We start from the raw sequence: 10,872 nt of genomic DNA, 5'->3' as shown, positions 1-10,872 counted from the left end.
TTGCCTCGTCCGGCGCCCGTGGGCCAGCCTGGGGCCAGGCCCAGCRTCTCCTGCCCTGGTGTGGGGTTGCACCGTGGCCACGCTGCCCGTTTGCACCCCTGGAGGCCCCATGGCAGTGACAGGTGCTGGTGTCAGAGCGTTGATCGTCACGGCACAGCAGATAGCGGGGCGCGATGGGGCGGCGCAGGGATCAGCCGCTGTGCGGGGCCCAGCTCGATGCCACCAGCGTGGCGGCCAGGAGAGGGGGCATGGCCTGCTGCCAGCCCACGGCTCTTTGGGGGCCGTGGCTCTGGCGTGGGGTACGGGTGCAGAAACGCTGCTCAAAGCCTCACGCACCCCCCTGCACGCAGGTGAGCCGGGCCCCTGCAGAGCTGTGCAGAGGAGCTGTCACCTTCTCTCCTCTCTCCTGCAGAAGCCTTGCTGAAGCCGTGAGCAACGCACCGGGGCGGCAGGGCTCCCTGGAGTCTCCCCATGGAGCAGGACGGCAGGCCGGGCAGCGCTCCGGACRCTGGGGGGGGTGACGGAAAGCCCCCCGCTGAAATGAGGGGCAGTGCAGCCCAGCCTGCCCCAGCAGAGCCTGCAGCGGACAAGGCTCCGGCTACCAGAGAGGATCAGGATGGTGGAAAGAAGGAAGAACCCACGAAGGAGAAGTCCTTGGCTGCTGTAGATGGTCAGGATGGGGGGAAGGAAGAACCCGGAAAGAAGGTGGCTTTGGAAAAGCCTGAAGGAGGGAAGACAGAGCCTCCAGAGAAGACCTCGCCTGCTGCAGAGGCTCAGGGTGGAGGGAAGGCAGGGCCCGCAGAGGGGATGGCCTTGTCTGCAGCACAGGCTAAGGATGGAGGAAAAGAAGAGCCTACGAAGGAAAAAGCCCCAGGTGCTGCAAAAGTGCAGGATGGAGGGAAGAAAGCTGCAAACGTGGAGAAAGCCCCAGCTACAGCAAAGGCTCAGGATGGAGGAAAGAAAGCAGGAAAGGTGGAGAAAGAGGCTGACAACCAGAAGCAGCCGAAGGACCCCAAGCCAGCGCGCCCCGTTCTGCAGCAAAGCCTGAGCTGCCCAGCTTCCTGCCAAAGGTACCCGTGTGTGGCTCGTCCACCTGGGAACCTGCCTGCCAGAGTGGCTGTGCAGACGGTTGGCATCCTCCTAGGATGGGGTTCCCTCCCCTCACTGCTCCCCCTGTCCTGGTGCCTGGGGTCCCCTGGGCAGAGGTGGGTGCTGGGTGCTGCTCTGGAGTTTGGCTCTGCTGGGCCCAGCCAGGACCTGCTTTACCTTCTCCTTCTGCTTTCAGGGTGCCAGAGGCAGCTGCGATGGAGATGATAGCAGAGGAGACAACAGCAGCGGAGGCAAAAGAGACTCCGGCAGCTCCTGCCACGGAGCCTGGCCCTGCCCCGACAGCCCTGGGAAACCTGCAGGCTCCAGAACAGCCCATCCCCGCAGCTGAGCCTGGCGCTGCCCCGGGGAGCACTGGCACCCAGGAGGAGAGGACTTTGCTAGAGCCCGCCAGCACTACAGGACAGCCCCAGGCTGGCTTGGACGCAAGCCCTGCAGGGGCCCCTGCCTCTGCTCCCGGGGGCGCGGAGGAGCCGGGCCCCGAGCCCCAGGGGCAGCTCCCCTCGCCAGAGGCAGAGCCACCACCCAGCCCCTATCTCACCCCTGACTTTGGGAAGGAAGACCCTTTCGAGATACTGGGTAAGGCAATGCCACCTTCTAGAAGCGYGTTCCCTACCTCGCCCTCAGTCTGGCGGGTGCTGGCACCCTGGGATCGGCCGTCTCGCCCTCAGCAGGCTAGCAGCCCCGGGTCTGACGCCAGCTCTGCCTGCCTGCCGGCTCTGCTGCCCGCCTGGGACACTGGCTCGTGGTCTTGGCTTGCTGCCCACTGAGCGGCCTTCGAGCTCCTGTTTCACTGTAAACAGGGCTAAATGTGTCGTGTCCACTCCCCAGGCTTCTCCGAGCTAGAGCATGGCACGCTTCTTGATGCTCAGGGCTGCTGGAGAGGAAGAAGAGCCTGTCCCTGTGGCAGCAGGTGTGACAGCCACCACATGGCTGGGTGGCAAGGGACAGCATGTCCTGTTGTCCTGCGCTGTCCTCGCAGGAGCAGCCGTGGAGGGCAGGCTGTGCCAAGCTCTCGGGCAAAGGGTGCTCGCGGGGCTCCTGCGAGAGCCGTTTTCCACCGTCTGTGTGCACGGCGCGTGGGGAAGGGGCGGCCCGGGGCTGGTGCGCAGGGTGCACCTCTCCGGGGCTCTGTCCTCGGGGCCGAGCGCGGCGTGCGGGACAGCAGGGCAGCGCGGAGGGGCTGCGTGATGTGCAGGATGGTGGTTCGCTGCCACGCAGGATGGTGGCGCGGAGGGGGCAGGAGGGCCCTGTGACGGGGGCAGGTGTGATGCGCAGGGAGGGGCTGAGCGTGACAGCGGAAGGTGGTGGCCTGGAGAGGGCGAGCGCGGCAGGCGGGCAGCGTGGAGCAGGCTGTAGCCACGCAGCAGGATCCCGTGGGTGAGAGCAGAGGAGCTGCTGTCGGGCAAGGGGAGGCCCTGATTTAGGGCCAGGCTTGGTGCCTGGCAGCATCCTGCCCCTGTGGTGCGGGGCTGGGGCTGAGCACTGGCTGGGCTGTGCCGCTAGGTGCCAGCCTTCCTCCGTGCACGGGCCGAGCGCCGAGCCCGGGGCGCTCCCAGGTGCGCCCTGGGGTCCCCCGCTGTCCTGGCGATCCCRGCCGCCCTTCAGCTCTGCTCTCTTTCCGCAGATGACGTCCCCCCACCACCTGCCCCCTTTGCACACCGCATCGTCACGCTGCGGTCTGCCAATGTGAGCACCCAGTTCAACCTCAGCACCAAGGACATCCTGGGAGGGTAAGAAGGGAGCCCTGGGGCTGCAGGGAGGGCTGAGGTRCAGGACATCTTAGTTTCCCCCCTGGCCCTGCCACTAAGCTGCCATCAACCTTGGCAGTAGCTCCATGTTCTTGATTCTGGGAAGTAAAAAGGCCCTCGGAGGGTGGGAGAGCCTTCCGAAGCCCTCCTCCACCTGGTTTTGGAGCGATTTTCCTTGCCCCAGTACAAGGCTAGGCTCCCTTGGCACTGAGGATGAGAGTCCTAGCTGGTGGCTAGTGATGACTGGGGCAGACAAGTGGCAGAGCCCTGCCTCTCAGGAGAAGTGCCTTGGGTTGATGGGACTTCTCTAGCCGTGGAGCGAGGGTGTTGGAGTCCTCCCCTGCACCCTGGGAAGGATGGCGCTAAGGGAAGTGGAGAATAGCAYGTTACGGAAAGTCGGCAGCACACAGGATTAGCTGCCCCAGCCTTCTGTAGGGAGTCGGAACAGTTTGAGGGTCCCTGGGAGCCTGGGCAGCCACCCACGGTATCTGCCTTTCCYTCTCTACAGGGGCAAGTTTGGTGAAGTCCGCACGTGCACAGAGAAACAGACAGGGCTCAAACTGGCTGCCAAAGTCATCCGGAAGCAGGGTGCCAAGGACAAGGTGTGACTGAAGTGCAGCGGGAGCGGGTGTCTGAACATGTTCTACCTAGGGGGATTCCTCTTGCCTGCGTTGCCACAGGCTGGCRTGAACGAGGTGGTGTGTGACAGCATCTGGCCCTTGCGTGTGTGCRGTGGCTGGTTTAGCCTCAGGGCTGAGACAGGGCTTGTCCTTGGGCCGGTGGCTTGGCCGAGGTCTGATGGACCTCCTGTGCTGCTGGGGGGCTCGTTCTGCAGGAGATGGTGCTGCTGGAGATCGACGTGATGAACCAGCTGAACCACCGGAACCTGATCCAGCTCTACGATGCCATYGAGACACCCCGGGAAATCATCCTCTTCATGGAGTTGTGAGTGCCGAAGTGGTGGTGGGGCACGGGCTAGGGGCTGGGCCTGATGCTCGCCCGAGGGGGACCGTTGTGGAGGCTCTGTGCTGTCTCTGGAGGTAGGTGCAGACCTGCTGGCCCATCTCGCCCAGTGGTAGCACTAAGCCCCAGGGAACATTTCCCCCAGGCCTTGCCTGTCCCCTCTAGGGCTCCTGCCTCATCTTGCTCGCAGGCAGAGGCAGGTCTCTGCCTGTGCTTTGCCCAGGATGGTATCTCCTGCAGTTATAGCTGTGCTCAGAGCAGGGCATGATTCAGGTCCCTATCTGGCAACCTTCCTGCRCAGCTCCCGCTCTCCCTGCCCACTTGCACCTGGTAGGGCTGGGACTGTGCTGCCCAGCTCTGCTCCATGAACCTGGGATGTCCCAAAATGATCCACTCTGTCCCTCCCTCTGGGAAGGGGGTATCCAGCCCCAGCACCCCAGGCACCCCACTTTGGCTGTGCYYGTGCCGGCTCCTGCTTTCTCCTTGAGCCTCTTCACAGCGCTGCTGGTTTGGGGGGGGGGGGACTGACCTGCATGGGGCGGAGGGTGGGGAGAGCCCGGGTGACCACGGTCCATCCTCGTGCAGCGTGGAGGGCGGCGAGCTCTTTGAGCGGATCATCGACGATGACTACCACCTGACAGAAGTGGACTGCATGGTGTTTGTGAGGCAGATCTGCGAGGGGATCCGCTTCATGCATCACATGCGCGTCCTCCACCTCGACCTCAAGGTGCGGAGCTGGGGCTGGGCAGCCCTGGGAAGCAGCCACCGCCGCCTTCCTCCAGGGTGCTCGGCACCAGGGCCGAGAGCAGAGGGACGGTCCTGCCCCAGCGGCAGCTGCTCCTGAGCTCCAGGACCTRCTTGCTGGTCCTGGCTGGATGTGGGCATCTGGATGTGTCCTGCAAGAGGGGCTCTGCATGGGGTCCCAGCTTTTCTCAGCAGCCCTGTCCCCAGCCTGGGGAAGGACAGGCCAGTGCAGAAAGGCATTTTGTGTGGTCTGAGTGCAGAGCCTGCAGTCTCTGTGGAGAATTGCCGGGGCTGGCCTCCACCTAAGAGTCTGGGAGAGGAAGGGGGTGCAAAGGTGCAGGCGAGGGAGGCAGCTGTTGTTTGCAGCCACTGAAACAGAGACCGCCTGTGGGCAGCCTGCCCCCCGCTCTGCGTGCTGGCCCGAGGCCTGCAGCACCTGGCAGGCCAGGCTGGGGCAGCATCTCCCTGACACCAGCTAGCCCCAGAGCACTGACCTTGCAGGGAGCTGCGGGAGGGTTTCCTGCAAATCAAGGTTGCTCTGGTTGCGGGTCAGGGACACTTGTCCTGCCCGTCAGTTCCTCTACAGGACCCTGTGACACACAGGCCACCAAATCCCTGCGCATCCTCTGTACTGGGGATGCCCCGTCTCCACTGGGCTATAGCAGGTGGGGAGCTGGGCTCTGATGAAGGGGCTCCCTGTCCCTACAGCCTGAAAACATCCTCTGCGTTGCTGCCACTGGGCACATGGTGAAGATCATCGACTTTGGGCTGGCTCGAAGGTATCTGTTCTTGTTTTTCCTCTCTCCTCGGTTTCTCTTTATCCTTCCCCTCCTACTCCCTTTCTTTGCTCTTACTTGCCCTCTCACTGGCATGTGGGACGTGGGGCACTGCCCCAGCCCTGCGGGGAAGAAGAAGCCATGGTGGGGCCAGGAGTGCTGGAGACTTCTGTCTGCAAGTGGCTTTGGCTGTCGCACTGCCAGATGGCCTGCGCACCGCAGGGGACAGCGGTTGGGAGCACTGTAATAACAGGCTRTCTCTGGCTGACGCAGAAGGGAGCAAGGCCAAGCCAGGAGGGTTGGAGAGGCGTGGAGAGCCTGATGGGAGCAGCCTTGGCCTTTCCCGGAGGGATGGGGGGTAGCTGGTGGGGGCAGCGGTTTAGGGACAGCCTGCTGCCTTCCTGCTGACTTGGCTCCTTGACTTGCAGGTACAACCCCCGGGAAAAGCTGAAAGTGAACTTCGGCACCCCTGAGTTCCTGTCCCCTGAGGTGGTGAACTACGAGCAGGTCTCCTATTCCACGGATATGTGGAGCATGGGTGTCATCACTTACATGCTGTACGTGAGGGGGCGTGTGGCGGGGGCCCTTCTGCGGCGCGGGGGCCCTTCTGCGGCGCGGGGGCAGAGCTCGGGCTGCTCAGCTGCCCGGCAGGGAGCAAGTCTCCAAACCTCCCTGGGCTGCAGAACACCCTGCAGCTCGGTGGGCTGGCGAAGGGTGCTGGGGGGGCGGTGCTGGGCTGCTCTGTGAGCAGGTGGGCGTCCAGGGCTGTTTGCTGCGGGGCTGGGAGGCCAGGAGGGGGGCAGCCAGGAGCGGGGCCGGGTGCCGGGGTGCGCCTGGGTGCGTGCGTGCGGACAGGAAATGGCTCGGCTCTGCCGCCGCGGGTGGGAGTGCAGCAAGGTGCCAGCAGCCAGACACTGTGTCCTTTCTCCTGGTGCCAGCTGCTCTGCCTGGGCAGGGCCCTTGACCCGCAGGCGTGAGACAGCCACATCAAGATTTSTTTTGCACAGGAGGAATTTGGAAGGGGCTGAGAAGTCAGGCTGTGTAGCGCCCCAACCCAAAGGCACCTGGCACCTCACCCAGCCCTCTCCTCTCTCCTAGACTCAGTGGCCTCTCCCCCTTCTTGGGTGACAATGACACTGAGACACTCAACAATGTCCTGGCTGCCAGCTGGTACTTTGATGAAGAGACCTTCGAGAGTGTTTCTGAAGAGGCCAAGGACTTCGTCTCAAACCTCATTATCAAAGAAAAAAGGTTTCAGGCTTGCAGAGGTCGTGGTGGGGCTGAGGGCAGGTGTTCTCAGATCTGTGTGCTCACTTCGACCAGCCCATACGTACCAAATACCTGCTGTCTGCACCCATGCTGGGACCAGCAAGGTCCCTCAAACAYCTGGGCATGTCTTCTAGGGGTCTGGGCAATGAAAACCGGTTGCCCAGGGTGATCCTGACCACGGGAAGTTTCTGGGGACCTAGAGCTCATGGATAGCTGGAGAAGGGGTTGGTCTAGGGGGAAAGTGGCCCCTGGGGGTGCAGGGCCAGGAGGCTCATCCCAGCTCTCCGTCAGGGCAGCCCCCGTGCCCAGGGCAGGAGCACAGGGTGACCCGCTTTCCTCTTGCCCTCAGTGCCCGAATGAGCGCTGCCAAGTGCCTGCAGCATCCGTGGCTCAACAACCTGGCAGAAAAGGCCAAGCGCTGCAACCGCCGCCTCAAGTCCCAGGTGCTGCTCAAGAAATACGTCATGCGGAGGCGCTGGAAGGTGCGTGGGGGCTCCGTGAGTAACTGGCTGAGGGGCAGGAGGACAGCTGAGCACTTCCCCTCTCTGCACCATCTGGGAGAGCTGGTGGAGAGGCGCTGCCAGCCTCTGTGCATCGTGGCAGCAGGGCTGTGTTTGGGGAGCATGGGTCTGTCTTGCTGTCCTGCTGGCAGCTGTGGGGCAAGGGTTTAGGGACATCAGAGGCTGGAGAAACGGCTCCACAGCACCATGGGTCCTGACCTTGCTTGGGTGCTCCAAATGTGGGTTCCCCTTAGACATAGATGCCTTCATGGTTGTCCCCCTCCAAACAAATTCCAATGGCATCTTTTTGAGGCAGAAGTGTGCCAGGACAGAGTGAAGAGGATGCTTCCAGGGCTGTGCCCCTCTGAGCTGGGGGCTGGCTCATCCCTGGCAGTGACCATGTGCCTTCCCACTACCCCGCACTTCCTTCCTGCGAGGCAGGGCTGAGCTGGTGCCAGGGTGGCTGTCAGACGTGTGAGGGCTTTATTTCATGTGGTCAAAGCAGCTTCACTAGGTGGAAGAGCTGCCACCTCCGCAGCTCAGCTCCTGAACCTGCTCTAAGAATCTGTCTGTTTCTGCCCCAAGATCTGCAGCCTTTGCTGTCAGACTAGCATCTCTTCCTTCCTTTTTACAGAAAAACTTCATCGGTGTATGTGCTGCCAACCGGTTCAAGAAGATCACCAGCTCGGGATCGCTGACAGAACTGGGTGTCTGAGCTCAGCCTCCCCTGGGAGGAGACTGAGCAGCGTGTGAGTCAAGGCCAAAGAGCAACCACTTGGAATAGGGGCTTGCGTGCTGCAGAGCCTGGTCCTGGGACTGTGCAGGAGAGTGACACGTAGTTCTTGCTTCTGGATGGCAGTAGGATCTCTGCTGGGTTTAGACCCTACCTGCTTCCCACCTTGGGGGTAGGAGTGAGAGGCTGTGGAGAGAGACAGCCTGGTGCCGCGCACATGTGAAGCTCGTGCTGCTGTGAGGTGGCTGCTCTGGACCCCATGCTGCTGTGAGATGCACACTGCACCCCTGCTCTGCACCTCCCACGAAACCACTGCCTTGGGTCTTGCTCTGCTGCATCCTCTCCCTCCTCTGAGACTCTTGCCCTGCCCTGGCTCTGAGCTGCTGCGTGACTGCTTGGGGGCCAGGACCCCGTGGGGTTTCTACCCCAGACCCTACCGCTGCAGAGCTGCTCTGTAGAGATCGTCCTGCCCTGGGGCAGCATTGCTGAGCTGGGATCCCCATTGCTGGCAACGCTGGCAGACCCTTCCCGGAGCGCCGGGCCTCGAGGCTGTCCGTGTTTCTGCAAAGCCCGTGCTCCTGTCCGGACTCCCCAGGGCTGGGAGGCCACCGCTTACTGGTAGTTGTAGATCTCGTCTCCGGAACAGCTGCTCTGGATTTCTGGCCCCTTTGTGCCTCCTCCCCACCTGAACGCACTGTGTCTCTGTAAGGTGCAGCTGAATGGTGCTTGGGATCCCCTGTGCCAGTTGCCCAGCACTGCTCTGCGGTTGCTGCTGGGCATCCCCCCTCCTCTGAGGCGCCCGGTCCTGATGCAGGGGTCTGCAAACTCCGCTGCGCTGTAGCATCGCTGCTCCGTTTGCGTTTCTTTCCCATGACCTCAGCAGGGAAAGGCCAGTCCGATGATTTGAGCGCTCCTGTCTGGACTGGCTCTACATGCTTGTCACTRCTTCGGACCTAAGATTTGTGCGTTCAGCCTGTAACTGCTGCAGCCCTGCCCTGGGGTAGTTTTTGTTGGACCCAGGAGTGCCCGGGCGATCTCTCTTGCGTTTGGCTCTGCTCCCAGCCGGAGCGCGATGGGAATGGTCCCACCTGCCAGGCCGGGAGCTGCACCCTGGAAGCGGGATGCCGGAGGGGCAGGTGTGGACCTGCACCCTGGCGAATTAGCGTGTGGGCCGGGGCCAAAGCACCTCCTCCCCCGCCGGGTGAGCCGGGAGCTCGGAAACCGGAGCTGGGCCCGAGTTCCTGCGCGCGCCGGGAGGGCTCCTCGCACAGGAAGGGAGGAAGTGCAGAGCGCGGATTCCAGGAGCGTCCCCAGCTGGGAGCCAGCGAGCAAAGAAGGAGGCTTTGTGTTCCCTCCTAACCTCCCTGCCCTTCTGCTCTGCCAGCAGGGGAAAAAACACAACCTTTGCTTCGCCCGTCCCCCGCGAGATAACGGCGAGAGAGGCGTCCTAATGCAGACCATCTGGGCGCTGCTCCCCCCGCTCCTGGAAGGATTGCTTCAGCGCTGACCACCAACGCACAGGAACTGCCGGCCGGCGGCTGGAGCGGCGGCGGGGCCGCGAGCGGGCGGGGAGCGGCCCGGCGCCCGCCGCGGCGCCCGCTCCGTCCCCGCTCGCCCCCCGGCAGCGGGGCTCCCGCGAAGCCCGGCGTCGCTGCGTGGTTGAGCTGGAGCACGGGAGCCCCCAGAGCTTGCCCGGAGCGGGGAGAGGAGGGTTGGCGCAGGGTCCCAGGGTCGCCCCTTCCCTTCAGCTTTGGTTTTTGCCGTGAAGGAGTCCTCGGAGCAGTGATTGCTTGTGTGCCCCGGGGCTGCCTGTGCGCTCTGCGGCTGCCAGCAACCCCCCGGGCACTTGGCCCTGTGCAGAGAAGGGAGGAAGCTCGGGGCCGCCCTGCCCACCAGCACCAGGCTCCGGCTCCTCCCGCGCCCCCGGCTCCCTCCCGGGCTGGCGGTGCCCTGCTGCACGCGGGAGAGCTGCCCGGGCTCGCAGCTTCGTGTAAATAAATGTACAGGTCCGACAGCGAGCCYTGCGCCCTGCTGCGCTTCCCGCGCCCTCCTCGCCCGCGCTCCCCGGAGCTGGCGCAGCTCTGGCCCCGGCCGCGGGCGCCGCCGGCCCCCGCGGGAGCCGCCGAGCGGAAAGGCGAGGCACGGCGAGGGAGCGCTGCCCTCCGGAACGGGGCCAGCGGTTCCAGCCGCGCAAACTGCCCAGGCAGGCGGCTGCCTCCCCGGCGCTCGCCCGCGCGCGGCCCGGCCGGGAGGGCTCGGCGGGCGCTGGAGCGGCGCGTGGAAGGGACCAGAGGCTGCTCGGGAGCCGCCTTTCCCGTGGAGGCTCCTTCCTCTCTGCTTTCCAGCCTCGAGAGAGAGCTGGGAAGGAGAGGATCGGGCTCCGGTGCGCTTACTCAAGCGCTTCCTAGGGGCTTTGCTGGCTCTTTGCACCACGCCTGAGCTGGCCACCTGCAAACAGCGCTTGCCTGACCTGGCCGAGGGCCTGCGAGTGCCGGCGCTGGGCCGGGCCGGCCGCAGAGGCCGTGCGCGAGGGGCCCCGGGGGGCTGCCGGGATGCGGGGAGCCGCCGGGCCGGGCTGCCTGGCGAGCCTCCGGCGCGGCGCGGTGGGCGCAGCGTGCCGTGGGGGCAAGCGGCTGGCCCTCGGGGCCGAGCCGCCCCTGGCACGGGTGGCTCCGGGGCTGCCGCAGCAGCAGGAGCGGCCGGAGCCCCGGGACGCCGGGCTTGGCGCTGTTCCTGGCCCCGTTTTGGCCTGGCTGCGCTGGCTCGGGGGCGGTGAACCTCCGTCCCGTGGGCCGCGAGGGGCGAGCGACTGGAGGCCGAGGGCTGCGGGGGAGCGCAGGGAGGGGGCCCGGACAGACGGACGGGGCAGCGCTGGCGGCGGCAGCCTCTGCGCCGGGGCCCCCCGCCCCGTGCGGGCTTCGCCGAGGCGTCGCCGCTGCCCGGCCCAGGGAGTTCCCTCCCGGCCCGTTTCCTGCCGGCAGCCTTTGACCGGTTCCCGTCGGTGACCACCCTGCGGTCCTGGAAAACAG

General features: G+C 64.7%; 1 protein-coding gene across 1 annotated transcript; it reads left to right on the top strand.

Annotated features, from left to right (window-relative positions):
- The first annotated feature begins 471 nt into the window (after positions 1 to 471).
- Positions 472 to 7,936, top strand: MYLK2 (myosin light chain kinase 2). The gene is made up of 11 exons (XM_085318378.1): positions 472 to 1,076; positions 1,286 to 1,686; positions 2,735 to 2,840; positions 3,367 to 3,460; positions 3,694 to 3,803; positions 4,407 to 4,548; positions 5,274 to 5,344; positions 5,770 to 5,898; positions 6,440 to 6,592; positions 6,960 to 7,092; positions 7,745 to 7,936. Exons 1-11 carry the CDS (start codon positions 472 to 474, stop codon positions 7,823 to 7,825), a joined length of 2,025 nt encoding a protein of 674 aa, XP_085174504.1. The 3' UTR covers positions 7,826 to 7,936.
- Positions 7,937 to 10,872: the final 2,936 nt, after the last annotated feature.

The sequence above is a fragment of the Rhea americana genome, unplaced genomic scaffold (genome assembly GCF_003343005.1).
Source record: "Rhea americana isolate MKP2758 unplaced genomic scaffold, rheAme1 scaffold_532, whole genome shotgun sequence".
In the NCBI taxonomy this organism is placed as follows: domain Eukaryota; kingdom Metazoa; phylum Chordata; class Aves; order Rheiformes; family Rheidae; genus Rhea; species Rhea americana.
This window is presented reverse-complemented; position numbering and strand designations above follow the sequence as displayed.